The 26,690-nt window shown below is 44.9% G+C and overlaps 1 protein-coding gene across 1 annotated transcript in view; it reads right to left on the bottom strand.

The window, feature by feature from the left end:
• The window catches only part of LOC139221587 (anoctamin-4-like), a 38,140-nt gene extending 14,243 nt beyond the window's left edge, over nt 1-23,897 (bottom strand). The window contains exons 1-13 of the mRNA XM_070853502.1: nt 23,681-23,897; nt 20,402-20,476; nt 13,696-13,920; nt 6,836-7,036; nt 6,033-6,181; nt 4,984-5,133; nt 3,365-3,465; nt 2,745-2,789; nt 2,534-2,665; nt 2,255-2,361; nt 2,055-2,110; nt 1,267-1,388; nt 200-334 (exon numbers count right to left, since the gene is read on the bottom strand). Of these exons, the coding sequence (XP_070709603.1) occupies nt 200-334; nt 1,267-1,388; nt 2,055-2,110; nt 2,255-2,361; nt 2,534-2,665; nt 2,745-2,789; nt 3,365-3,465; nt 4,984-5,133; nt 6,033-6,181; nt 6,836-7,036; nt 13,696-13,920; nt 20,402-20,476; nt 23,681-23,897 (1,715 nt within the window). The remainder of the gene's footprint in view (nt 1-199; nt 335-1,266; nt 1,389-2,054; nt 2,111-2,254; nt 2,362-2,533; nt 2,666-2,744; nt 2,790-3,364; nt 3,466-4,983; nt 5,134-6,032; nt 6,182-6,835; nt 7,037-13,695; nt 13,921-20,401; nt 20,477-23,680) is intronic.
• Between the last annotated feature and the right edge of the window lie 2,793 nt (nt 23,898-26,690).

Below are 26,690 nucleotides of genomic sequence, written 5' to 3'. Positions count from 1 at the left end.
AAAACAGATGGTACTCTTTGCAGAATGGAGTCTAGAATATAGTGAGTAGGCTTATTGATGCAAAAACAAATTAAAAAAGTGACTTTTCCAATGAAGAGTGTCTCATCTGTAGTTTTTCTGTGGAAACTCAAAGCTTTTTATAATGTGTCAAATACAAAACTCACATATCGTTATCAGAAAAGAGCAGGGGTGTGTTTACCTGACCTGGCAGTGCTCCAGGGTGAAGACGCCGTACAGGAAAACAAAGAGGCCGACCAGAGCTGCAGGAAACAGCATCCCCGTGTACCAGCCGAGCCAGGCGAAGTACAGGCCGATCTTCTCCCCGAAGTACCTCCTGAAACAGCAGCAGAGCACGACAGGAACGAGTTCGGGGTGTTCTTCAGTTTGGGGGTCCCTGAAAATACTGTATATCCTCCCAGATACAGACCAGGGGAAAAGCTCCTGGTGATAACTAAGTGTAATGTCCTTTCTCATCACTTTAACTTAATAAATTCTCATAAATTACTCACCAAAAGTAACATTTTCCCATCTCAGTCACTGTTTCTATCTGTGTGTTAATATCCAGTACATTTTCATCCCAAGCTGTCAAATACGGCCATTTTGTCCCCAGCTTCATCGTCTCGTACGCCACACAGGACGCCCTGCTGCAGAAATATTTTGGCTGGTTTGGTCTTCGCTCTAAATGGTTCTCATTCCCAGATGAGTAAAAGACTGTCGCCCCCCCCAGAGTGTCTCTATCCATGAGACCACAGTCCTTATAAAAGAGGTGGATGTAGCCACAGTGAAGTCACCTCTTGGCCATTTTGAAGCCTCGTGTTTTAGCTTTACAGGCGTCAGCCATCTTGGTTTTTTGGAATCAGAAGTGACGCTCGTGCCATAAAAACCGCTTCACTCAGCAGGTAGCCCCGCCCCTAAAGCCCCTCCCTCCTCTTCCTGGTCTACTTTCCTCTAAATGGGACCATAATTTACTAAACAAACTGTCCCTGACCGCACCAAGCACCTTCGGCATCATGGAAACAACAATAAACACGTGTTTGGTTTGGCACCAAAACTACCTGGTTAGGTTCAGGAAAAGAGGAGGACAGTTTTAGTCCTTCAGCCTGCTTCAGATAAAAGTCCAGGCCAGGAGACATCACTCATATACAAATACACCATGACTGGTGAAACAGCAGCTTTCTTTGCTGAGATCTGGAGACATTTAAACAACGAAGCATCTGGTCAAACAGAAAACATTTGCAGATGAAGGTGAGGATGTATCACGGCTACCTGATGAGGTCCAGCGGCTGGTACTTGTACCAGACCCCCCACCAGGCCCAGCACTCGTACAGCAGGTGGCGGTGGTTCTCCGCTCCGTGTGTTCGGATGGAGTTTTTGCTGTGGTATCTCCCCTGTGAACAGTCCACACACACAAAGACGTCATGTCATACGTGTCAGTGAGACGAGGCGAATGTATTTATAGAGCACCATTCAGACACGAGGCGATTCAAAGTGCTGTACAGAGACATGAAAACAGTCAAATTACATGTAATAGTTTGAGCTTAAGAGACGATGAAATAAAAGGACGTAGATAAAAAGTCCTTTTTTATGTAGCTCATTTATTGGAAAGCCACAGGAAACAGTTTCAGGTGTTCAGGAAGCTCGTTCCACAGGTGGAGAGCAGAGACACTAACAGCTGACCAGGTGACCTGAGGGGGATCATTTAGTGATTCATAACAGCAGTGACAGGATTTTAAAATCCTCTGGAGGTCAGTGGAGAGATTTAACCCTTTAACATCCTCATCAAGAAAAAAGCAATGAAAAAATGTATTCTTTATATATTTTATTTCCTCGGGGCACTAATCACAAACATTTTTTGAAATATTGGCCTCTACCAAACGGTTGAGATGTCGTAAGTAAAACATGTTTTCAATAAGATATAGTGAGTCAAAATGTGCTCTACCATGTGGTTGAGCAGAAGGTTAAAGGGTTAAGGACCCATGTGATGAGCTCGACCGTCTTCATGACCACAAACATGACGTAAAAATGTATTTAATGAATTCATGCGGTCAGATTACCTCGTGAAGAGGGAACGCCGCCTCATAGGAGTTATTGCTCAAAAGACGATTAAGTCCTGGAATCAAAAACAAGCAGATTCCTGATGCTGCCACACAAACAACAACAACAGCAGAAGCTCAAGCTGCTTCTTTTTATTCAAAACTCAAACTGTAAATGATCGGCCCGTACTTCTAGGGTTTCTCAGGATGGGAAAACTCACCCATCTTATTTTTTCCCTCCTCATATTTGACCCGCTGCAGGATGTGGTGGACGATGCGACTCCTGGTGGCGTTGTTGAAGAAAGTGTCTTTGTTGTGGATGATGAAACTGCAGTGAAACCGAGCGGTTATTACAAATCTGTCCGTGGGGGATTTGAGCGAGTGTGCGGAGCGTCGGTTTATGTGAGAAAGGCAACAGAGAGAGAATTTAAAGTATAAAGGAGGAAATGGAAAAAGCAGTTTAAGGTAAAGACCAAGTCACTCCTCTGGTAAGAACTCACTGGTGTATCCTGGATCGACTGAAGGGGGCGGTGAAGCTCTCGTTCTCCTCCAGGTCGGGCAGAGTGTCGTGGTCAAACTTCATGGGCTTGCGGGGAAGCCAGCCGCGAAACTTGTTGATGCGCTTCTCCATCCTGCAAGTGGAGTTTCAGTTAACGCCGCCGGAGCCGAGCTTTGCCCCGTCAGCCGAGCTCACGCCGACCGAACACTCACCTGCTCATGAACTTGTGCCGTCGGTGCATGTAAAAGATTTTCCTCCTGGAATAAGTGAGAATAATTAACTTAACTTAACATGAAAACACTTATAAGAGAGACTTTACTCGTCCACAGCGGGGACATTTACTTGTTACAGCAACAGATATTACAAAATATAGACGTAAATGTAAGTAAGACAACAAAACCAGACATGAGTGGTGATAAAGTGCAGGTTGCTGCTGTGATATCGTCATGAGATTTATATAACGCTGCTGTTAACCAGTCTGACATCAGTGGGGAGGATTCTGCTGCTGAAGGAGCTGCTCAGGGCCGTTTAATAATAAATATGATAAAACTACTATAATACACACATTAAAGGTAGACACTGTGGGCCGCTGCTGTACAACACACACTTCTGCTGATGGACACCTGGGGGCGCTAACGTGCAAAGAAGTACAGCAACGCACCAACAAAGGCAGTGAAGAAGAGTAAATTGGTTTTGTAAATAAGAAATGACGCACTGAATGTGAACATGAACTCTCGTTTGTTTACATGAAAACTCCATGAGGGGTGTTTTCTGATATAAGACAGTGTGTGTGTGTGTGTGTGTGTGTGTGTGTGTGTGTTTGTCGTCTCACCTGAAAGGCATGCGGATGTTCATGAGCTCTGCGTAGCGACACAGAACATCCCACGGTGCATGAAGCTTCAGAAAGATCACGTCACTGTTTGTTATGGAGGCCTGTAAAGAAAACACACACACACACACACACACACACACACACAGCAATTTGATTTCAGAAAATATCCTCTCGGTGTCGTCAGCTGAGTGGGAGTCAGTCTAAAGATTCATGAATCAGGAACCTAAAAATACCAAAATGAGGAGAGAAGAACCGCCGTCTGGATGATGACGACCTTGATGCTACACACACACACACACACGCACACACACACACACACACACACAAACCACAGCATCCACGTTTTCTGCTCTTTCAAGTGACACTTTTGCTAAATAAGAAGCAAAAGCAGGAGAGAAAAGTGCCATCAGCACATTTGTTCTGGCTCTATGAGCGGCGGCTCGTCAGTGAACGTCACAGCAGCACTCAGCCGTCAGGAGGCCTGTTTTAAAACAAGATTACACACATTACGGGACTGAGCATTAAATTGCTTCTTCGCTCAGACTGGTATCGATGATCCTCATGTTTGCACACCGTGAATGCAGCTGCAGGTTTTTTTTGCCAAAGTAATCACAGCAAAGATAAATCTCTGCCAGCAGAGGAGCCTGCCGAGTTTTTAGCTTTAAAAGCCCCACAGGCAGAAAAACAAACACACTGAAGCCTCGTTTTACTACAGTGAAAAGCTCCAATTGTTCTTGTGTGCAGACTGGATGCAACTTGTGGCCAAGTTTTGATTAATCTGTGCAGGAATGACACAGTTCAGTATCCGGAGTGCTCTACCGCATAAGCGATTCGATTCGTTCCCACATTTTGATTAATTTGTGGCCACGTTTTGACGAATTTAAGCGAATAAAATAACCAGCAGAACAGACAGTTTCTCCCTGAAGTTCAGTCAGTCCTCAGGGACAGCTGTCACACAGACATCCCCACACCGAGCAGCGTCTTGGCTCTCCGCAGACTTCTGTTCAGCCATTTCAGACCGAGCCCCCACCCCCCCCTGCTGCAGAGGACGGACTGAATTTGGGAGAAAAATGCTCTGTTCTCTGTAGCTACACTTATCTTGTGCAGGAAAATGAATCAAACCACAGCCACGGATTGTTTCCTGTGCACATGCAGAAGCATTTTGACCTTTATGACCCCTCCAGAGCTAAATCTAAGCAATTTAAGCACAGAGACAGAGGCCTGATGTAAACATAGTGATCACAGCCTCTGTAGCCGAGCTGACGGCCACAAAAACTATTTTAAACCTGCTCCAATCGGTGCTTTTATATAAACAATGGATCAGATGGTTACGTGGTTGCAGTGATGAACACTTAAGGCTCTTGTCACTAAAAACTGGAGTTAATCTTTATTTTTGACTTTTTAAATATGAAACAATTCAACAGTTTAATCCACAACTAAAGCTCCAGTTCAAGTGGAGTCAGTGTTCAGTTCAAAGGTTAAGTTCAGTTATAATGTAATTACAGTCACCGTTTCTCTGGCATTTCCTCAAACCACACAGACTGTGAAACGTAATGCAAGAAAGGCATCGGTGTAACGTGCTTTATGTGCAGTATAAAGCTAACAGAAATGGCCGTTACCTCCTTTTCCATCTGTAAGCCCTCTGCCCGGATGTTGCGCTCAAACACCTCCCTCTTCTCCGACTGTGAGCTGGACTTCCTGTAAACCAGGATGTAGTCTATGCGGCTCTTTCCATCGCTGAAGCAAAGGCATCTGGACTTACTCCGCCCCTGACGGCAACAGACCGGCAAGAGAGACAGAATGAGGACGGAACGGCATCTGGGCATTAAGGGTCCATGTTTTAAATGGCTTCTCATCCATCGTTTATGAATGGATTTACTGTATATGAAGTTAAGAATAAGAGAAACTAGCACGAGTATCTAGTTTGTCAAAGTATCCGGTTTTTCCACTCGTGTTGAAAGGCTCCGCTGCCAGGTCTCTCATTCGTTCTGTGCACAACCGCTGGCTGCCAGCCTAAAGGTGTTTCCACCAAACGCAAAGCGAACTTTTTCCACACAGAAAGTCAATGCAAAGACGCAAATAGAGGCGAGAAATCGAGTAACGGGAATCAGGCATAAAATATTCAACTGAAGCGAAAAATTTTCCCGGCAGAGAGCTCTGGTTTCCCACAGAGACAGCTTCAGTGAACGTATCCTTGAGGGGAATCTCAGCGCCGACAGACTGCTTGCGTTTACTTGCGTGAGTAACCGGAGTGAGTAACATGAGGCGGATATTTGCTTGGCTTTTGGTGGAAAAGTAGCTAAAGTCAATTCAAGACTATGAAATAGCACAATCACATAAAGTCAAGCGAAACAGCCGTCACAAACGTAACGTAGCCTTTAGCTCATCGTCACGTGCTAACGGGTTAGCTCGCTAAACGACAGTCTGTTGCAGTGTGACTCGCTGGCTAGCTTTAGCCGGGTTGAAGAATCCGGCCGTGTGCGGTAGGAGGTAGACAGGTAGGTTGTCTATCCAATCATTTCAAGTTTATTACATACCTGCGCCTCTTTTTTTTGTTAAAATATTGAATTTATTGATGGCTGTTGGGCTGTTGGGCTGTTACACTGTGACCGTTACGCACATCATCCCCACGGCAACGACCCCCCAGAGATGCAGATGGACCACTGACCTCTGGGAGGCCGGAGTCGGACTTGGTGTTGTCGTCCAGGATGCTGCTGTGGGTTCTCTGGTTCAGCAGGGTGGAGTCGTCGTCTCTGGACGGGCTGCTGACGCCCTCTGACCTTTCCCTCTCCAGCAGCACGTTAACATCCTTCACAGCTGGAGGGAAGACGAGTGTATGACAGTGATGTGGAGTCAGCTGAATGAATATTTACACAACCAATGGACACATTTATGTTTCATGTTTCTGGACACCTGATGAATGCAGGTCCAATTCACTCTGCTGTTAGCTTTACCAGCTAGCTGGCTAGAACCAAAGTAATGAGGGTATGCTTTAGGGTGGGACTACCTCCTGGCGTCAATTCTTGCTCCAACATGGAGACAGTAAGTCTCCAAGAAGTGCACCAGGTTTTGAAGCAAATTTTACACAGTGAAACAACGACACTGAGCCCAAAATGACGTTAGCGGAGGGCTAACAGGAAGTTAGCCAGCTCGGCTGTTTCATGCTCCACTGAGCAACTTTCATAGGAATAAATGATCGTTGTATCCAGGTCTCTTTATAGTTAAATCATCAACTGGAGGCCTCAAAATGGCCGCCCACAAACCAATGGGTGACGTCACTATGGGTGCGTCCACTTCTTTTATCTTTGCAAACGTCCCTGATTTAGATAAGCGACACTAAAAGTGGGTTAAAATGTTAATAGCGATGTTTCTACAGTTTCTACTTTATGTCTCATCCGTCTGTTGGAGTTACTCTGTGCAGACGTTTATCACCTCATTCAGACGTGCAGACCTTGAGGTGCAGGGTCTCACCGAGAGGAGGCGCATCGTCCTGAGCGCTGGAGTCCAGGGCCTCAGCCGAGGACTCCTCCATGATGTCTGGCTGCCCAAAGGAGGAGAAGGCGAGGTGTCTGTCCGCCGCCTGGTAGCCCGAGGCCGAGGGCTGCAGCGGCACTCTGCGTCGGTGGGGGCTCTGCCGCTGGGGCTCAGACCCATGTAGAGAGAAACTCACACCTGGAGGACACACAGGACTCTTATTACACTCTGTCCCACTGTCTGGTGCGACTCGTCGTTCCCCAAGACACAAAAAAAACACACCAATTCAGTGCAGGAATGAGCTTCACTTAAAAGGACTTGAGGCGGGTGACAGAGCTCACAGTGAGTTCTGAAAGCCACTAATGTCAGCAACTGGCAAAGTATTGATCGAGTCATCAGTCTTAATCAGTCAGCCTATCGACCACCACTGATGTATTACAGTTATTTCATTGTACGATATCACTGCTATGTGGTTGAGCAGCAAAAACTACTTTCAAACCTCTTTTATGCTCAAAGCAGCATCAAACCTGAGGATTACCAAGAAACTGAATACCAGTTAGTTAGACAGGTCAAACTAACCTACCTACTCTTTAATACCACAGTTTAATCTAATTTAAGGGCAGTTTTGCAGTAAAAAATAAACATTAAATACATGTGCTGTCAGTTCAAAAGTACAAAAATGACAATATAACAACATTTTGTCTAAATACATTGATTAAGGTGAAAAATACATCTTGTCCTTAATGGTATTAATCACTACAAAGACTTACAGATGTGTGTTCAGTGTAACAGGATAACAGACATTTGAACTCTGAACTGATTTCATCAATGTTCAGACATTTTGTTCATTCAGTGGAAAATATTAAATAAGATTATTTAATACCTTATGAGGACTTTTATCAGTTAAGGTGAATTTAAGACATTTTAAGGGTTTTTGCAGCAACATTGGCAGATTTTCACTATATAAAAGTTGTAAAAAGTTGCTTATGTACACATGTAACATACACAGAGTAACATCAGCAGTCATTTGAAGTTGTGTTTCTGACCACATGCTGATTTTAAGTAATAAGTAATATCTGGCTCTTCACCAGTGAGTTGCTAACTTTCTTTTTTTTTTACACTCTGCTGTGTGGAAATTATGCTGATGAGAGCTGAGATCTGTGAGCTGAAAGATGCAAAACATTCTACATTATACACTGTTATCTGACCTACTGTTCATAGAAGAGTACTGATAAAAATATTCACAATAAATGAACAGGTTTCAGTTATTTCTTCACTCATTCATGAAAGCTAACGTAGGAGGTTAGCATCTTGAAGCTAGCTTGGTTAGCTGTGTCTCAGAGTATTTACTGAATTCATTATAGGCAGATGCTATTATGTTGTGTTTAATGTACTCTGCCTTTTGTGTTTGTATTTGACTTGTTATTTGAACCCAAACCATCATCAAGTAGTTTTGGTGCCTAAACCTAACCAAACCGCAACTGAAACTGACAATAATAAGAAAACTGACAACTAAATAAGTACGAAAATAAGTAAGTAAGTAAGTTAATCTGGGTGCAAATAGATGGGACAGAACTTTGTGCCGTCCACGAATGAAAAAGACGAGGCAGAGCTAGAGAGAGACAGGTAATGGGAAAGAGAAAGGCACGCAGAAAAAAAAAAGGAAAAAGAAATAGAAAATGACAGTTTAGTAACTTTCATCTCCTTACTAAGGCTTAACGTTGGAAAGACTCGCTCTCCACAGGAGCACACGAGCTAATTGGGTCTATTTGTCAACCAGACTGCTTCCTTTGGGGAGGGGAGGGAAATTATTCAAAGCTTCGCAAAACACCTTAAATCAGCTCCACCTGAATAGGTCTGTTTCTCTGACTTCCAGTTCTCCGGAGAGCGGGAGGACTTCGGCTGTTCTGGAGGTCTGGAGTTTAGTTTGTGACACGAGAGGTGACTCAGCTGAATTTTTCTGCTGAGCCGCTGTGCCGGGGACAGACACTGAGGTTTTGGGGGGGGAAGCATCCCGGCTCTTAATCAGCCGCTGATGCTTGGGAACATTGGATGCGGCTAATAGGAGCGCCGTAAATTTCATACTGGTGAAAAATCAGCACTCTGCGACCCGTTCCTCCTCCTCAGAGTGGCAGTAAACACTTCACCACGCTGGGGTAGAGCCATCCAAACCGGAGCAGTCTGAATTCACCAAGAGGTGAGGTCGATGAAACATCCATTTGCACTTAGATGCATGGGGATCACCAGCACCACCTCGTTAGCGGTTTCCTCAGCACCCACAGCGCTCCGACGCCGCTCTCATTAAACGGGAGAGAGAATTGCTTACTATAAATATTGGCTCTCAGAGGACTGACAGGCTACACATTAGCCTACATCGTGCTGCTGCGCCCAGACGGTGGCCCGGTCAAACAATGTGCCCATCAAACTTTAACGGCCCTGTAACCCAAGCCGAGGTCACGCGGCGCCGAAGCCTCGGCGGCTCACAGACGGACGAGTAACAAACTCCTCACAAGTCGGTTACAGTAAATACAACCAGAGGTGTTCAGGTATTTGATATGTTACGCTTCCACGGCCTCTCCTCCTCACACTCAGACACCATTAAGATGATAGATGGTCCCTACAAATCCCAGAACGCCTCCTCAGACCGTATGGAGGACATCTGCAACTCTGCAGGCTGCAAAAAGCACTCAGAGTGAATGGAAGTCAATGAGAAAATGAGTTCTCACTTGATTTATCAGCTCGGTGAACATTTTCCTGATGAGTTTCTGCTCTCAGTCGCTAGTTTACAGTCTTCTTCAGCACAGCAGGATGTTTGTTTAGTAAATTATGGTTTTATTTAGAGGAAAATAGACTGAGACAGAGACAAAACATCACTTCTGGCTCCAAACAAAAACCAAGATGGCGACGCCCTTAAAGTGAAGCTCAAGGCTTCAAAATGGCTGCGTCCACTTCGTATCACACACATGGGATCGTCTGTCTGTCTTCAAACTGGCAAAAAACAACATGTTTTATAGCAGTGAGGGAGGCAGAGATCGAGAAAGCCAAGCAATGGAGCAGGTTTTAAATTAATTTGAGAAAGAAAGAAAATGTATTATTTCATTATTAATAAATATTCCTTTGTAATGTACTGTTTGTGGCAAAGATTGACCCAATATCCACTGCAAGGGATCAATAAATAACATGTCTGACCTGTTTCTTACATCCCAATTATGTGAAACAAACAATCTGAATATTAAATTTGTCTTCCAGGTCTCAGGAGGGGAGATGAGCAAACTGTAAGGACAAGTGGGAGCTAGCAAAGAGCTAACAGTGATGTCCGCTAACGATAACGACTACAGGCCGTTAAATCTCACTGGATGATTTCTTTTCTAGTTTTTCAGTTGAAAACAAGCACATTAAAGCTTGGTTTTTCTTTTCCCTTCACAGTTACTTGGGGTCAGGAGACAACGGCATAATAACAATGACACAATGACCTATTTACACCTTCGACAGGAAACCATCTGTTTGTCTATTTGTGCGCCTGATGAGCACAACATGTCGACACATCGCCGATCTGTCGGCGTGCAGAATCACTTTGTAATTCATTCACAGGCTGCGAGCCGTCGTCTCTCTAATGAGCCTCTCAGATCGTGTATCATTTAAAAAATTCAAACCCCATCAGCTCAGTGGTTTTGAATCGGGACCTCCAGCATTTAGAGCAAGCAGCTCATGAAAATTGATGCGAGTGCAGGAGTAAGTAGGCTGCTGCGCCCGTTAGTGTTACTGTGTCAGATACATATTTAATCATCTCCTCTCACTTCCAGGTCGGAGCTTCTGTTTCGGCCTCCTCAGTTTAAAAAAAAAAACGGTGATTACAGATCTAAAGAACAGATCTATTAACCTAAACCTGTAGGTGCATCTCAACCTGGCAGCAGCAGCAGCAGCGTTATTGTTTCCACCTGTAGTTATACTGGCCAATCACGATGGAGCAACAGTCCCTGTGTTTGGAGCCAATGAGGAGGAAGAACCCAATATTTAGGTTTTTAGAAATCCATCTGCACTCATTTCTGTTCTGAGAGGAAGTCTTGGCCCAGACATCTGATATCCGCTGGCTGCATCGTAAAACATTTCCGAACTTCGGCCGTTAAAACCAAGACCACGCGGCAAGTGTTGGTTTTTATTTTGGCGTTAGAGAGTCGGAGTCTTGTCTGCGACACACGTGATCTCTGATAGTCGTACTGACATCATACCAGCAACATTTTCCACCTTTCACTACAATTTAAATGTCTGTACAGGTGAAATACGTCACAGACATGAAAAAAACTTTTTCTACTCAATTCTTCCCGTTTTGGTTTCAAAATAAAAGCCCTGTAGTGTTTGTGTGGACAGGAAACAAGGCTTACAGACGCTGAAAGCATCTTTAAATAAGTCGACCCTAAATGTAACATATTATGTAAAGAAATAAAGAAATTTAGTCTCCGATGTCTTGTTCACTTCCTCCAACTGTCCCTCCAACTTTAAGGCTGCACAAGTGCAAAGCAGGTGATTAACAGGTGAGTTACAGGGAAGAAATAATCAGATTCAGAGCGCGTTTGATGGTTAATAACTCAGCCCAAGACCCTCAGCTTCCCTCTGATGTAGGAACAACAGTTAGAAGACGAGCTGATGATGACCCCCGGTCTCCCCTACACGTGTACGTACACACAGTATGTCTGTCAGTGAGTGGATTCTCTGATTACACGATGAGCTCTGTGCTGTAAAATGACTATTAAACATCCTGACGACGTGGTTTCAGAGGGGGGGAGAGAGGGAGGACGAATGGGAGGTGATGTGCTGCAGCTTGTGAGGACGGACGGACGGAGGGATGGATGGAGGGGAGGGTTACATGTTCGCCCTGACGGTCACCACACCGACCTGCTAACGATGCCTGAGACACACACTCTGCTCTCAGAGGGGCGACACACTTCCCTCCCTTCTCTGAGTGTCTTAGGACCGACGCATCGCTGGGGATGAAGAGTGTGTGAAGCATTTTACGATAAAATGAGTGTGTGAAGGTCAAACGAAGAGTGAGACACACGAGAGGAAGCACTGCAGCAGGAAAACACACACACACACACACACACACACACACACACACACTCTGCTTTAAGACAACTTGACAACAACACTCACCATGTGAAGGTGGGCAGAGGCTTCACCCCCCAGAGGGGAGGGGCTTCCCAGCCGAGCCGCAGTGGACGCCAAAACAGCCAGAGGACTCTTGCCCACACACACACACACACACACACACACACACACACACACACACACGGTGGTCAGCCGCCGTCACCCCCCCCCCCCAAAGCCCCGGCGTGCAAATGACCTCGCTGAGGAAATCAAACAAACAAACACGACGTCCCACGAGAGAAACCAGCATCCCCACTTTCTACTCCTCACTCCTCCTCATCATCCTCATCATCAGTGCATCTGTAGATCCAGCACAGCCTCACACACACACACACACACACTCACACACACACACACATTCACACACACTCACACACGGACGCATCACAAACACGAGCTCACAAACGCTGTCAGAGATCTTGTCTGGAGGAAAACACAGGCACGAGCAGGATGTTTACAGTGAGAGAGGGAGGGAGGAGGTGTGTGTGTGTGTGTGTGTGTGTGTGTGTGAGTGTGTGTGTGTGTGTGCGGCTCGTCGGCATGCTTAAGCAGCCTCGCCTGGCAGCCAATCAGAGGTGGAGCTGCTCTGGCAGCGGCCAATCACAGAGGAGGGCTGGCTGTGTCGGTGTTGCTGGAGCCTGAAACAATGACAGTCGGCTCTGATGGCAGCGTGATCCTCTGATGGAAACTCAAGGACACACACACACACACACACACACACACACACAGAGGTAGATATTAAAGGACAAATTCATATATTTTTTAGGGAGAGATGTCTTCCTGTCCAGAGGCAGCTTGAAAAAACACGACAATAATGGTTAGATTTTTTATTTGTGGGTCTAAAACTAGGAGGAACCCGTTAATACGAGCCATCCTGTGTTCAATATGAGATCAAACATTTAACAAGATAATTAAAAGGTAAAATAAGTGTTGGGTGATTTAGATTCATCAGCAGTGGAAATGGATCCTTCGTTCATTCAACCTTTATTTAAATCTCCAGGAGTCGCTGAGAACGTGTCCTCATTTTCAGTGAACGGAAAACATTTTAAAATGATTAACAAGCAACAAACGGTGTTTTTTAATCGGTGCTTTTAAACTGAGCAGTCGGTCCGATCCTGTTGAGTCTTAAGTCAAAGTCGTAGCAGTAGAGCAACTGTCTGCGGTGATAAAGTGGAGGCAGAGGTGTGTCTATAGAGAGCATTTATTCAGACTGTAGGAAAAGATCAGTCAGGAACTAAGAGGTGTTGAAATGTACGAGTGATCTCGTTGTAGGAAGAAGAAAGAAGATTTACGGGTCGATCTTTCTCAGCTTCTGATTCTGAGAGGGAGTGGACCACGTTATAAACTCACGATCGGTCCTCCTCCAGGTGTTCCTGTCACTCGGCCTGCCGTCTTTAGAATAATCGGGGTGGACTAAATAACAGAAACGGCTGCCAGTGTAGCAGAATAACCAGAAACTACCTCAATACTTCTTACTGCAGAGCTGCTGCTTCAGACTGCATCACCTTTAGCTGCATGTACCTGATAAACTGACAGCCCTGTGTGTGTGTGTGTGTGTGTGTGTGTGTGTGCATACAGTGTATAATCTCTACACACTGCAGTGAAGCACTTAAACCATCTAAATGTCAGTGTGCTGCTGCTGTTTCTGTAGTTTCTCTGTTTTCCTTGAGCCAGTTCGTCTAAAGAAGGTTTGCAGTGTGAGCTCTACGTACTGGTGCTGCTGTCGCACAGCGTCTCCTGGCTGGCGCTGAGGGTCGGCAGCGGGGTGATGGACAGCGACGCCGGGCAGGACACCGGCTCCAGGTGCTCGCCGACGGCCGGGACGGCGGAGGCCTCCGAGCGGACGCAGTCCGGACTGGGGAGGTTGTGGCCGCTGGCCGGGAAAGGACTCTTCCAGTGGGAGAACCCGATGGCCACCTGACCCCCGAGGTCGAACCCTGACAAAGAGACACGGGGACAAATCAGATCTCAAACTTCACAGTGAAATCAGACAAACGCTCACTGGCCTCAGAGGGGCTTTGGCTCTTTGTGATGCTGCTAAACGGCCGTGTTGAGGATCAGTGAAGGCCTCAGCGACGCTGCCCTCTAGTGGTCACAGCTGCCAACATCCTCAAGACATCCAACATAAACTGTCCCTACGATTACCCAGAAGTCTGTTCAGTCTCACGGCTGCAAACACTCAACACACACGATGAGCAGATTCTGACTGATTACTGCCAAAGCACAAAAACAGTGTCTAACTGGCAGCTGAAGGACGCAATAAACTGTTTAAAGTCAAATATACTTTAGGTTTTAAAACGAAAGACTATTTTGCTTTATATTAAAATGATTCCTAACTGGTTCTGACGGTTATTAGCTGAAGTTCCTCAGCTGCTCGGACAGAAGAGGTTTTAATGATCCCACTGATGACTTAAAGGAGAATTCTGGTATTTTCAAACATGGGCTCTATTTTCCACATGTGACTGGTAGGAACAAGAAGTTTTGGAACTGGTCCAGTGGATCAGCTCAGCCTGCAAACAGGCTACGATGGCTGTAATATGTCCTTCAGAGTGACGGCACCTGATCACAGTAGGTCCACTACAAGAGCTTGTTTGATCCACTGACAGGCTCAGAGTGTTATTCTCAGTGTGTGACAGCATCATGGAAAGGATCCCTACAGAGAGAGACCTGGAAGATCCTTTTGGTTTAACCACAAACAGCACACACACCAGACTACATTCACTAAAACAGAGATTTTAGTAATTTTTGTGAAAACAAATTACAAAGGCTCATTAATCACCTTAGAAATAACACTTTGACTAGAATAATCTTAACATAAGACCCACTGACTGGTAATCTGCCGATGAAGACACAAGATGTGGCTGAAAGCTCTGGGAAACGTCCTGTAGAGGTTAATATTGATCATTCAGCCTGAAAATGACCAAAGTCTAACTTCTTCGTTACTATCCAGAGGTTCTGACACTGCTGTTGTGTCTTTGCTGCTAGAAGAAGCTACAAAAGCAACTAAAAGCACTCTGAGACTGCAATAATTAACATTTGTCTGCAGGTAATTACATTAAATGTACTTAACTGAATTAAAAAAAGTGGTTCTCAGTCAACAGTCTGCAAAACGTGCAGTCTGCTGATCGTCTGATGATGGAAGAGGAAGTTTGCCTTTGCTTCATTTTGGCTAAAACATTTAATTTTCACAAGCTGCTGGATGTGTTTTTGAACTTTGGGCAAACTAAGGATGTTCTGCCCTGCTGTCAGGCTCTATGCTAAGCTAAGCTAAGCTAATCGCCTCTGGCTCCATATTTGATGACAGTGGATTCACTCTTGAAGTGTCAAACAGCTTCTTTAAGTACCATAAACATTCTCATAACCTAAACTAGAGACACTAATAATGAACCAGGTCACTTCACTTCACTTCAGGTAACTTAAGGACGAGTTAAAGGACCACATGAGGCGGAGGTCACACCCTCTGCAGCTACTGCAGCGACACAGCGCTTATGGGATAGTAACCAAATTTAATCTACTCATTCCGGTCCGAGGACATTTTTTCGTGTCCCTCAGCATGATTTTCAAACTAAAGTATTTCTGTTGGATCATCTTTCCGTGAAAAATAGACGGTCATAGCATCATATTGTCGTTTCTGTGTTTCTGTGGAGAGAGAACTTGGGTTGGTTTATGATCAGAGATAAAAAGGTTAGCGACGCTAAAAATGAGCACCATAAAAACACAGTAACACTTTTCAGCTGCAACATGAGCTCAAACAGAACATCTGAGCTTTACTTCATCCTGACGAACATCATTCAGTAACTTTGTGTCTTAAAGGTCAACTTCACCCAATAACTTCAGTGTTCTGCACCTCACTGATCTCCATGTTGGACTGATGAGGGATTATGGGTAAAGGCCTGACATGATCCCCGTTTGGATCCGAACACATAAAACACTACGCTGCAGTTCCTCCCCCGGCTGATTTCCCGCACGCCGGTGTTATGTAACACACCGGGGGGCAGGTAGGACTAGGAAGCGCTGCCCCCCCCTGAACTCTCCTGGTTTCCTGTAAAACACAAACCCCAGCAGATTTCAAAGGTACATCAGCAGTGAGCAAACGAAGGCCGATCGATAGCGGAGTAGCGGAGGGCCCAGCGGCCCCCGAGCCTCCCAGCTCGGCCCTCACACTGCACATTCAGCTGGAGGAGGAGGAGGGGGGGGCAGGTAGATCTGAGCTAGGCGGCTCATCTCGGCTATTTCAGAGTTTCTCTAAAACAATAAAGGGGTTTTCGCAGGTTTGGGCGTCCCCGAAACAACGTTAGTGCTCGGATCAGCACTTCCAACAACTAGCACACAGATAAGGTCCTTATTTTCCCACGGGGGGAGGGGGGTTTATCTAGTGCAACACATTTGGCAAGAAAGATCCAACTGCTGCTTGGAAATGATGGGAGAAGGGCTATTCTGTGGTGTGTGGAAGTTTGCAGACAGAAATAGTCGAGCGGTGCAGGAAAGAATGAGTGTATTAGTCATCTCAGGGCCGCGTGTCGCAGCAGTTCACCTGGAAACCTGCACAGTGAGAAGAAAGCAGCACAAACTCTGGTGTTTTTCATCCCGTTTACTCTCTTGCACAAAAATAATTCTTTTTAGGAATCAAAGTCAAGTGAAATCAGACTCTGAAGGCTTCACTTTCATTTTCCATTACAACGAGCAGTTTTATTTTCTCAGATTCAACAACTTGTCAACATCATCCTGGACGAACGCAGCAGTTTGTGGGTCAAAGCTGGAAGTGTGTGTCGGTGAAAACCTCTGATTCAACATCCCGTCACAACGTTTTCTCTCAGTTTGGGTTTCAAAGCAGAAAAACTGATCTCCGTCTCCTGATGTCGTCTATGTTTTCTTTACATCCACATCAAATCAGACTTATGTCGCTTGTTTTATCAACAAAATTTGATATAACAAGCAAAAAATCATCACGTTTTAGCAGCGTTTTAGTGCTCGACATGCTAATTCATGGCCGCGAGATTCAATTTATTCCTCACGTAAAATTTCTTCATACATTTTCATCAATTTGTTGCAACCTTTAGACTAATCCATCCCTACTTTTTTGATTAATCTAATCTAATTTATTCAAAATGTTGCTGAATCCTGATTGGTGCCCTGCCCTCTTCGACAGACACAGGAAACAATCAGAGCTGCTTCAGCTTTGGCAGAAGTTGTTCCAGGAAACAGGTGATTCTAAAGTGATGCTGCTGCAGGTCAGAAAGCTATAAAGTGATGTTTGATGATGTTTTACAGCAGGTCAGGCGGATGTGAGCCTAAAAGTCTAAAAGTTTGTGCAGCTACTCAGTCCAGCTGTGTGACGACTCATCACTGGCTGCACTGAGACAACAATCCCATGAAAGTCACCTGAAATGGCAGGAGGAGGTGTGTGTGGGGGGGTAGAGGTGGTAATCTACACCTGGCATGTATCCGAACGACCTCCAAAACTCGCGGTGCGCGCAGCCCTTTCGGACATAGTGTGTTCTAAGCAATATCTGTGTCGCAGTCATCAGAAAAAAGTGCCCGCGTGGCTCTCCGAGGAGAGGGAGGCCCAGATATGTAGCGCCTCCACCTCCTCACGCCCTCAGAGGTGAGAAAACAAATGCAGCTGCAGGTATCTGGGCCACGAGCGGCACGATGCGAAGAGCAGACTGAGCAGATGCTTAAGGTGGACGTGTTTCCACTAAAAGTTTATTCTAGCTTCGTCAGCTGATGCAGTAATCATACTTAGTTGTATGAGCGGATGTATGTCTGCATGTATAAATATTGTCAGGACGTCCAGCGCTCAGGGTTCCCTCCTCATGAGGCCATGAACGCCTCATGTTCAGATCAACGATGATGTTGGGTCGAATCAGGAATGATTATGTCACGACGCTTCAGCTGGTGATAAAACTGACAATGGACGTCAGTAAAGATTCTGTTTCATAAGCAGCCTCTCGTTTCCTGATATCGTTCTGAGATTCACAGAACAAACCTCATGACCAGAAAGCAGAGTCAGCACAGCCCTCCCAGGAGCAGCAGCAGGCTGGATTCAAATCATTTCCAGGTGCTGCAACGGAAACTTTGAGCACGTTTAAATACCAAAACATCGATAAATGCACCACAGACCAAAAACCCGAGCTCTCGGTGTGCAGCGGTGATCAGCCGGCGCTGCGTTTGATTGCTTTTCACAGGATGAAGATCAGCTGTCTATCAGCCGCAAAACTGCAGTAAATCCCTCCAACAGTTGAGTAAATGGAAGATTATAATCAATAGGAACTTTTAAGAACCTCCAGTGATGCTGACTAGTATTTTCCTCTCAAACAAAGGCGGCACACTAACTCTTTTTTATGTCCGAGTGTGACTATAGATCTTCCCCTTTGTAAAACCAACAGGGTGAGTCTCAGCGGTGCAAAGCTCTCCTTCAGCACTTCATTAGTTTTTTTATGTAGCACAGAGAGCAGAGAGGAACACCTGCATGCAGCAGCAGCCTCAGCTGAACCCCCAGACGTGACCGTGACAGCATCCGGCTCGCTGCCTCCAACCAGGCTGGAAGATTCATGGAGGGGAGATGATTTCAGGCAGCGTCGTCAAACCGCTCACCGCCTCCTGCCGACGAGCCCTGACGTCCGGACAAGAGTCACCCGTCTGGGGAACTCTTTCATTTTCTGACTGCTTAGCAAAGGGCACACTTAGCTGCTGCTAGTTAGTCAGTGTGTTAGTGTGTAGTGGAGGTCTATAGTGTGTGTGTGTGTGTGTTAGTCAGTGTGTCAGTGTGTAGTGGAGGTCTATAGTGTGTGTGTGTGATAGTTAGTCAGTGTGTCAGTGTGTAGTGGAGGTCTATAGTGTGTGTGTGCTAGTTAGTCAGTGTGTCAGTGTGTAGTGGAGGTCTATAGTGTGTGTGTGCTAGTTAGTCAGTGTGTTAGTGTGTAGTGGAGGTCTATAGTGTGTGTGTGTGATAGTTAGTCAGTGTGTTAGTGTGTAGTGGAGGTCTATAGTGTGTGTGTGTGATAGTTAGTCAGTGTGTCAGTGTGTAGTGGAGGTCTATAGTGTGTGTGTGTATGTGTTAGTCAGTGTGTCAGTGTGTAGTGGAGGTCTATAGTGTGTGTGTGTGTGTGTTAGTCAGTGTGTCAGTGTGTAGTGGAGGTCTATAGTGTGTGTGTGTGATAGTTAGTCAGTGTGTCAGTGTGTAGTGGAGGTCTATAGTGTGTGTGTGTGATAGTTAGTCAGTGTGTCAGTGTGTAGTGGACGTCTATAGTGTGTGTGTGATAGTTAGTCAGTGTGTCAGTGTGTAGTGGAGGTCTATAGTGTGTGTGTGTGATAAATCAGTAACCCAACATTTGTTTCAGCAGATCCATAATTATTCTAATAACCAAGTTTGATGCATTTTAATTAAAGCATGTATAACCTCAGTGTATCTATAATTAGATCAGTGATAGAAAGTATCACTTTCATGTATATTATATTTCAAGTTCAGCGGCGTTGAAATGGATACACATACAAGGTACGGTGGCCCGTAATGACCAAACCAGACAAAGATTAAACCAAGTGGCAGATTATTGTTCTAACCAACAGTTAATGCAGGTTTAAATGTCCTTGAGTGAGAAGCCCTTTGACCTCGTCTATAAACTTTTAAGATATTCTACAAACAGATGCTACAAAGGGAAACACATTACTTGATATGAAACTAAGGTTGTTTTCACACCACGATGGTCCGGGGGACTCTTTTTTGGGGCGATATTGTCCGAAACAAGCACTGACCAGGAAGAAAAACAGCACGAGGAAGAAGAAAACCCGGCTCATCGATTGGCAGGACTGAAAACAGAGGCCACAAGCAACTGTGATATATTTAGTCCTCTGACCATAGATCGATGAGCGCCTGCACCTCCTCACTACTCCACGTCTGCCACGAGACATCTTCCAACTTTTCTTTGTTGTTGGCTTTGTTTTTTTTTCTACCCAAAATGCACTGCGCTCTACGTCACTTCCTCTCTTTGGTTCACTTCACGGCATTTTGTACATTTTTATTTGTTTGTATTCGTGGTGGTGGTCACTTTAACTTTATAACACTTTATGCTATTGTAACACCAGAACTTCCCCCTGGGGATCAATAAAGTATTTCTATCCATCCATCAATCTACTTCCTCTCTTTGGTCCGTTTGCATTTCCCACTTGCAAGCGAACCGAGACCCACGTTTTTCAGGTGGACCATAGTTCGCTTGTTTGATCCGCACCAGAGTTCGGAGGAGCTTTCACGCCTGCCCAAACGAAGCGGACTATCCGAGGAAACGAACTCTGGCTCGTCTAAATCGGACCAAACAGCTCTGGCGTGAAAGCGGCCAAACACAAACACCCAATAAAATAAAGAAAGTAACAACATTAGATTATATAGTGATTATCACGTAGTTTCCATGACGAACTTACCGATGGTGATCTGACTGACGCAGCTGTAGAAAGTCCCTGAAGAGACATTGTAGCTGCTGCTGCTGGGCTCTCGGTCTGTGGCGGTGGAGAGATCACACACAATCATCATCATCATCATCATCATCATCATCATCTCCACACTCTGAGCTCCACAAGGGGAGAAACAGGCAGCTTTAGTGCCTCAGTGTGCTCATTTAAATAGAGCTGGAATGAAACGGCATAAAAATTCATAAGAGCAGCAGTGTTGTGAGAATGAGCCCAGAGTCCTGGAGGAGGAGGAGCCCTGATGGGGGTTCAGGGGATGAGGATGTTTGCTGCTTGGTCATCTGGACGCAGCTCCAAACCTTTAATTTACGGGTTATAACACAAACACACGGCTGTCCACGGCAACATCTCAGCTTGGAACAACTGGACAGATCCAAAACAGATGGTTTTCATCATAAGTTATTATTTCATATGGTGGACTGAGCTTTGATGGTTACAACAGAAATCCATAATTGACTTTTTGAGCATTGTTTCACTAACAAAGCTCCTTGTGGCAGCACATGTTTCAGACTTCTCAGGTTCCTTTTCAGCGTAAAACTACATGTGATGTTTGAGGATACAGCAGCTAAATGCAGAAGTCTTGTGCTTCTACGTCTCATCGTATTCACGTCGCCTCTGTTGCTAGGGGCGTTGCTAAGGGCCGGCCTACTCACTGGCAAAACATTTATCTATTTATTTTATTTTGAGGGCGAATTGCGCCACAAAATGAAGATATTTTAATATATTTTGGCTAATTGATAATAATAATAATAATAATAATGATGACAGTAAAGCACCGCCTCTCGTTCATTCTTTTTTCTGAGGATCAGCTAATTGATTGATTAACAGATAATTCAGCTCCACTAATAACTACTGCTTAACCATGAAGCAGCAGAAATGTTTAAAGTTGATATAACGAACCTGTTTGATAACTAATGATTTCAATATTTCTTCTCCATTGATTACTGCTGCCTGTTGTCCCACCGTGTCACCACTTAGTGATTCTGACGATTATTGTGTATTTATTATGCTGCAGTACTGTAAGTGACCACTAGTGGAGGAACGGCGCTGGAGGCAGTGATTGATATCAGAGAGTGCACGAAGAAGAACACGAACCTTCGATTATTCCACCTCTATATATATTAACTATATTAATCATTCACTGCATATGAGACACACGCTTTCTTCTTCTGCTTCGTGGGTTTTTGTGCATTTTTAGTGAAGTAATTAGCGCAGCGGGGGAACAATCACCTGCCTGAGCTGAACCAAAACAGTGACGGCCACCAAACCAACACAACGAGCTACAAGACGCCAAAACGTTTTGTGCAAATTTGTCATCACTTTTCACGTCACACATCGTCACCTGAGCTGCTGTCAGAGTGGAAACATTGAAGAGTGCAGCTTTAAAATCTATCCATCTACATAATGTTCAATATTCACACAAAACCTCGTATAAATCTTTAAAAAGGGAGGAAATCTAGTCGCTGTTTTTCCCTTTTTGTAACAACTAAGACGACTTCTGTGTGAGACGGGTTTACTGTGAGACGGGTTTACTGTGAGACAGGTTTACTGTCAGTCACTGGACTAAAAACAACACGTTAAGGATCAGCCTTCCTTTAGACATTAGATCTGCAGTCTCAGCTGAAAACATATTGATTCAAACTCTTCTCCTGCTGTCTAACTGATGTGATCAGTGTTTTTAGATCTGTTCATTCTCACGGCTGTTTGTTGTTGTTTTTCTTATTGTTTTTTTTTTTAAAGATACATTTACTGTTTTTGATGTTCTTTCACTCCTGTAAAGCACTTTACAGGACGTTGCTCTGTGAAAAGTGCCGTACTAAATAAACTCCTTCCTGCCTGCTGCCATCAGACGTTTTAACGCTGCTGAGCATTAGTGTTTTGATGCATTAGTGTTTTGTAGTATGTTCTATTGTATATATGTATATTTCTCTTCCTCTTTTCTCCCCCAGCCAGTTTTTGCACATCGTACTTGAAATATTTTTCATTTTTTATATTGTATATTAGTCTTATGTTACATTATTCTATTTTAGATTCTACATATTTTATACTTTTCATATATTTTCCCCTTTTTTATTACTGTTTTTCGTAACAAGAAGGATCAATAAAGGAACTATTCTACTCTAAACTTTACTTATTTACATTTGCTGGCATCATGGACAATCGGTAACTCCAACAATGCCCAGTAGATATATCAAACTAACTCTGGAGGCTACATTTGGAGCTCCAGGGCACCAGAGGACCACAAAGCGTCACTGAACACAAATATTCCTGCTCGTTTAGTAACGCGGAGAACTTTCTGCAGGAAACTCTCATCTCCTTCCTCTCTAATCTGAGAGCTACAGCCGCATCAGAGAAAAGCAGCTGCAGCACAGCGTGGACATTTATCACCGACTGGGAGTGTTTTGCTCCCACGTTTTGTAGATAAAGCTGCTGGGCGTCATTTATTATTACCAAAGTTATGGGAAGTCAGCATGTGGACGCACTGAATCGGCCTGCGAGCATCTTCCACTGACATCCATAATTCATCATCATCATCATCAGGCGGCGCCGTGAACATCATTCAGATGTTCAGATACAATGAGGTCAGAATCTGCTTTAAACCAGCAACATCTTTAAAAAATAAAACCCAGGAGTGAAACAATCTGAAGTAACTGAGCACAGAAGCTTTCTACGCTGATGCAGCATCTTTCTGCCTAAAGGGCACAAGAGTAAGATTCTGATATAGTTTGTACTTTATACCATGTCATGTTTTGTTCAATAAAAAATACAATAAAATAGAAAAGAAAGAGCACAAGAGTGTGTGTTTGTGTGTCCTAAACACAGATTGAGGATTAGTTTTAGTTCCAGGTTGTCATGGAAGATTAACGGCACATTAGCTCCAGTGTTTCAGTGGAATAAAACTTCAAATATGACCACATTCAGCCCAACATGAGTGTGCAGCAGGCTGTGACTCCTGGTGACTGTGCTGCTCTCATGCCATTTAAAATTTAGACGTTTTGCTTTGGACTCTGGTGCATAAACCAGTCTGACTCATCCATAAGCTCACAGACTGGTTGGAGCTGCTCCAGTCATTCTTTGAGTGTTTTAGCCTCCAGCTGATGACGGACAGTCACTTGGAGCACCACACCCACAGTTCAGCCCGAGCTCAGCGGTGAAATCAGCATAACTGGTGCTAAGAAGGGAGGAGGCGGCATGAAGCACCCCAGTGATGATGTGGGAAGTCCCGCTGCATACCTGCGGATCCGGAGGAGAGGCGGGTCGCGATGGCGCGGCGCGGACTCCCCGGACAAACCCGCACCATCTCGTCCTGCCGCTGCAAGCAGATGACCTGGTTCTCCTGGTTCTCCTCGACCTTGCTGCAGCCCATGTGCTCCCCGCCGGCCTGGATCTTCATGGCTGTGCCGATCTGACGGACCAGGCGCATGTCCGCTCCTGCCTCATGCTCCAGCATCCTCATTTATTACGCATGGCTTCGGCGTGTGAGGGCAGCGGCTCCTCCTGCACCTACAGCATCCTCTGACTCCACCCACTGCACTCGGACTCCGGCGGTGTTGAAGCCAAACGGCAGCCTCCCTCGGCCCGCGTCGCCGGTGATGCTGCGGTCTTTACGCACGGCTGCAGGCGTGGCCGCTCCACGTGGTCGGTGCGGCCGCACTTGTCAAGTTTCCTGTAAAGAAGTCATAAAATAAGGTCTTGATTGATCACCAGAGGATCAGAGCTGTGATGTCAGTTCAATAAAAACGCCACAAAGTAGTCTGGAGTCGCTGCAAGTTCATCAGAGGAGCACAGAGACGCGCTGATGGCCGCTAATAGTGCGTAAAGTGTTTTAACTTCTCCTACAAAGGGCTGCAATGACCTATAAGTGTGTGTGTGTGTGTGTGTGTGTGTGCAGGCTCTCTCTCTGCTTTAAAGTGTGTTCATATTGATCCCACTCATCCCTGTGTGGGGCCTAATAACGCTCCCTGCTGCTGCTCTGCTGTATTGTTGCTTTAATGTTGAGCTTTCTCCTGTTTTCCTGGTTGAACCCCGTCAGGCTGCACTGAGGGACATCATGTGCACACACAGGCTGAAGATGAAACTTTTATCCAAGCACATATTTGAGTAAAGTTTCTTTAAAGTACTTTTATTTGAGGAACATATTCTAGTACTCCTTCCCTCCCTGGGATTGGTTTATTATCAGCTTATTACTCCTGCAGGAGCCATCACAGCCTCACAGCCTGCACACCAGAGAAACATGGAGGTAAAAAGCACTAAAGGTGTTTTGTTTTTGGCTCTTGGTGCTATTTAGTATCTATCCTTGTAAAACACTAACTGAAGAACCTCTAGAGAACCATATGGGGGTTGCAGCACCTCAAAGAACTCCTGAGGAACCATTTTTTGTACTAATAAAACTTTTAAAAGCTTGTTTTCTAACCCAGCTTCTTCTATGAATAATGAGTTTCTATACAAACACAGACAGAAATATTTTGGGTTATTTCTCACTTAAGTTTTCTGTTTTTTTTCCTCCCGGCAAAACTGGTTAGTTGGTTTAAAAGTCTTAACTTCTGTTAAATCTGTCGCAGATTCGGAGTTTAATTGTTCTGTAATCATCTTGTGTGCTTTCACGGAGCATAGCTAGAAGATAAACTATAAAAATCATCTAAAAATGATTTGATTGTAATTGATTTCGAATGTGTAACCACTGTGAGGGCCTGCATGTTCTCAGTGTGCACACATCTTATTCATTTTGTTGTATTTATTAAAAAAAAAAAAAAAAAAAGCCTGTGAGCAACGATTGTGCAGCTACAGAGAAGCAGAAAACACCACCCCCTTGATTCCACCTCTTTTTTCAGGTTGAGTTTGATATGACAGGTGGAAAATCAAACTTTACTTGAAGTTCTTCACCAGTTTCATACTAATGAAGTTGGAGCACTAATTGATTTCCCTGCTGATTCCTTAGTGGAAAGTCTGCCACAAAACGCAGGAAAACACAGTGAAGTGCAAAATCGGAGCCAAATTAAAGCACGTAAAAGCTAAATTACTGACTCGGTGAGTAATCCAGCCTTGGCAGCACACTACTGAGAGCCTCTGAGGAGGAGGGAAGGCCCTTCGGCTCCGGGGAAGCAGCCCAGATCTGTCGAGTAATAACTCAGCCGCCGCAGAGAGATCCTTTATGCTGCTCCACATTTACAAGCTGCCTGCAGGCCAGACTTCTCCAGCAGGAGGCCGTCCGTCTTGTGCAGTCTGGAGGACGGAGCACCCCCGTTAACGGAAACCCAAACAATGAGACAGCTAAAGGATGCTCCAAAGACAGACAGGCCTCCCTTCAACCTTAAGGTTCACAGCTGGAGAGCCTTAAACCTGCACTCTCTCTAGTGTCCAGCAGGGGGCGACTCTCTGATGCACCTGAGCTTTAACCGTCTAGATGTGCAAACAGGATTCACATCTACTGAAGTAAAATCTCTTTTTCAGCGCTGGTATCTATTCTGTTTTAACTTCCGCTTTCTTTTGTGGATTTCCTCCCTTATTTTGCCCACTAACACACAAGATAAACAAGAATTATCTTCAGGAAGAAATGAATTCATTTAAAATATATTATTAGATATTAAGTCCACCTAAGCTGGAGCCACACCTCAGAGCTGAGGGGAGAACTGTAATACTTTTTTATAACTGTCTGCATAGCTGAATGTTATAGTACAATTAAAAGAATGACAATAAACACTCACGATTAGTTGTGTTTATCCACCTTCACCCACGGTGGGTGACTATGTTTATAGATGACACATCACAGGCCTCGCATAGCTGTTCACTTTAGGAAGGTAACTTCACTTCCTCCTCTGTACTAAGTGCTGCTGGACAAACACGGCTCACAGCGAGTCTGGACCCATTTCTCAACTCGTTATTCCAAATTATACAATGAAGTGGACGACAAGGGCGTCATAAGACTGTGGGACTTAAGAGCTGCCATGAGAAAAGGGCAAAATGTCCACCGTCACTGCAGGGTGAACCTCATCCATTTGTTTAACAGCACGTAACCATTTGAAACCCGTCATACCATAATTACCAGTGTAACAGGATGAACTTCCCCTTTCTTCTAATATGGTTGTGTTCTGCTCTACTTACATTTGCCAACTAGTATTAATATCACATTTGTCCTCTCTGCCCTCCCTCCAGCCTTGTGTTTCCATGATCTTGTCTGACTCAACGGTCCATCCTGCCTCGCACACGAACCTGCCCGACTGGATTCAGACCAGAGATGGATGAC

The sequence above is a fragment of the Pempheris klunzingeri genome, chromosome 22 (assembly GCF_042242105.1).
Source record: "Pempheris klunzingeri isolate RE-2024b chromosome 22, fPemKlu1.hap1, whole genome shotgun sequence".
Classification (NCBI taxonomy): Eukaryota; Metazoa; Chordata; class Actinopteri; order Acropomatiformes; family Pempheridae; genus Pempheris; species Pempheris klunzingeri.
Note: the sequence above shows the minus strand (reverse complement) of the source record. Positions and strands in the feature narration are given on the sequence as shown.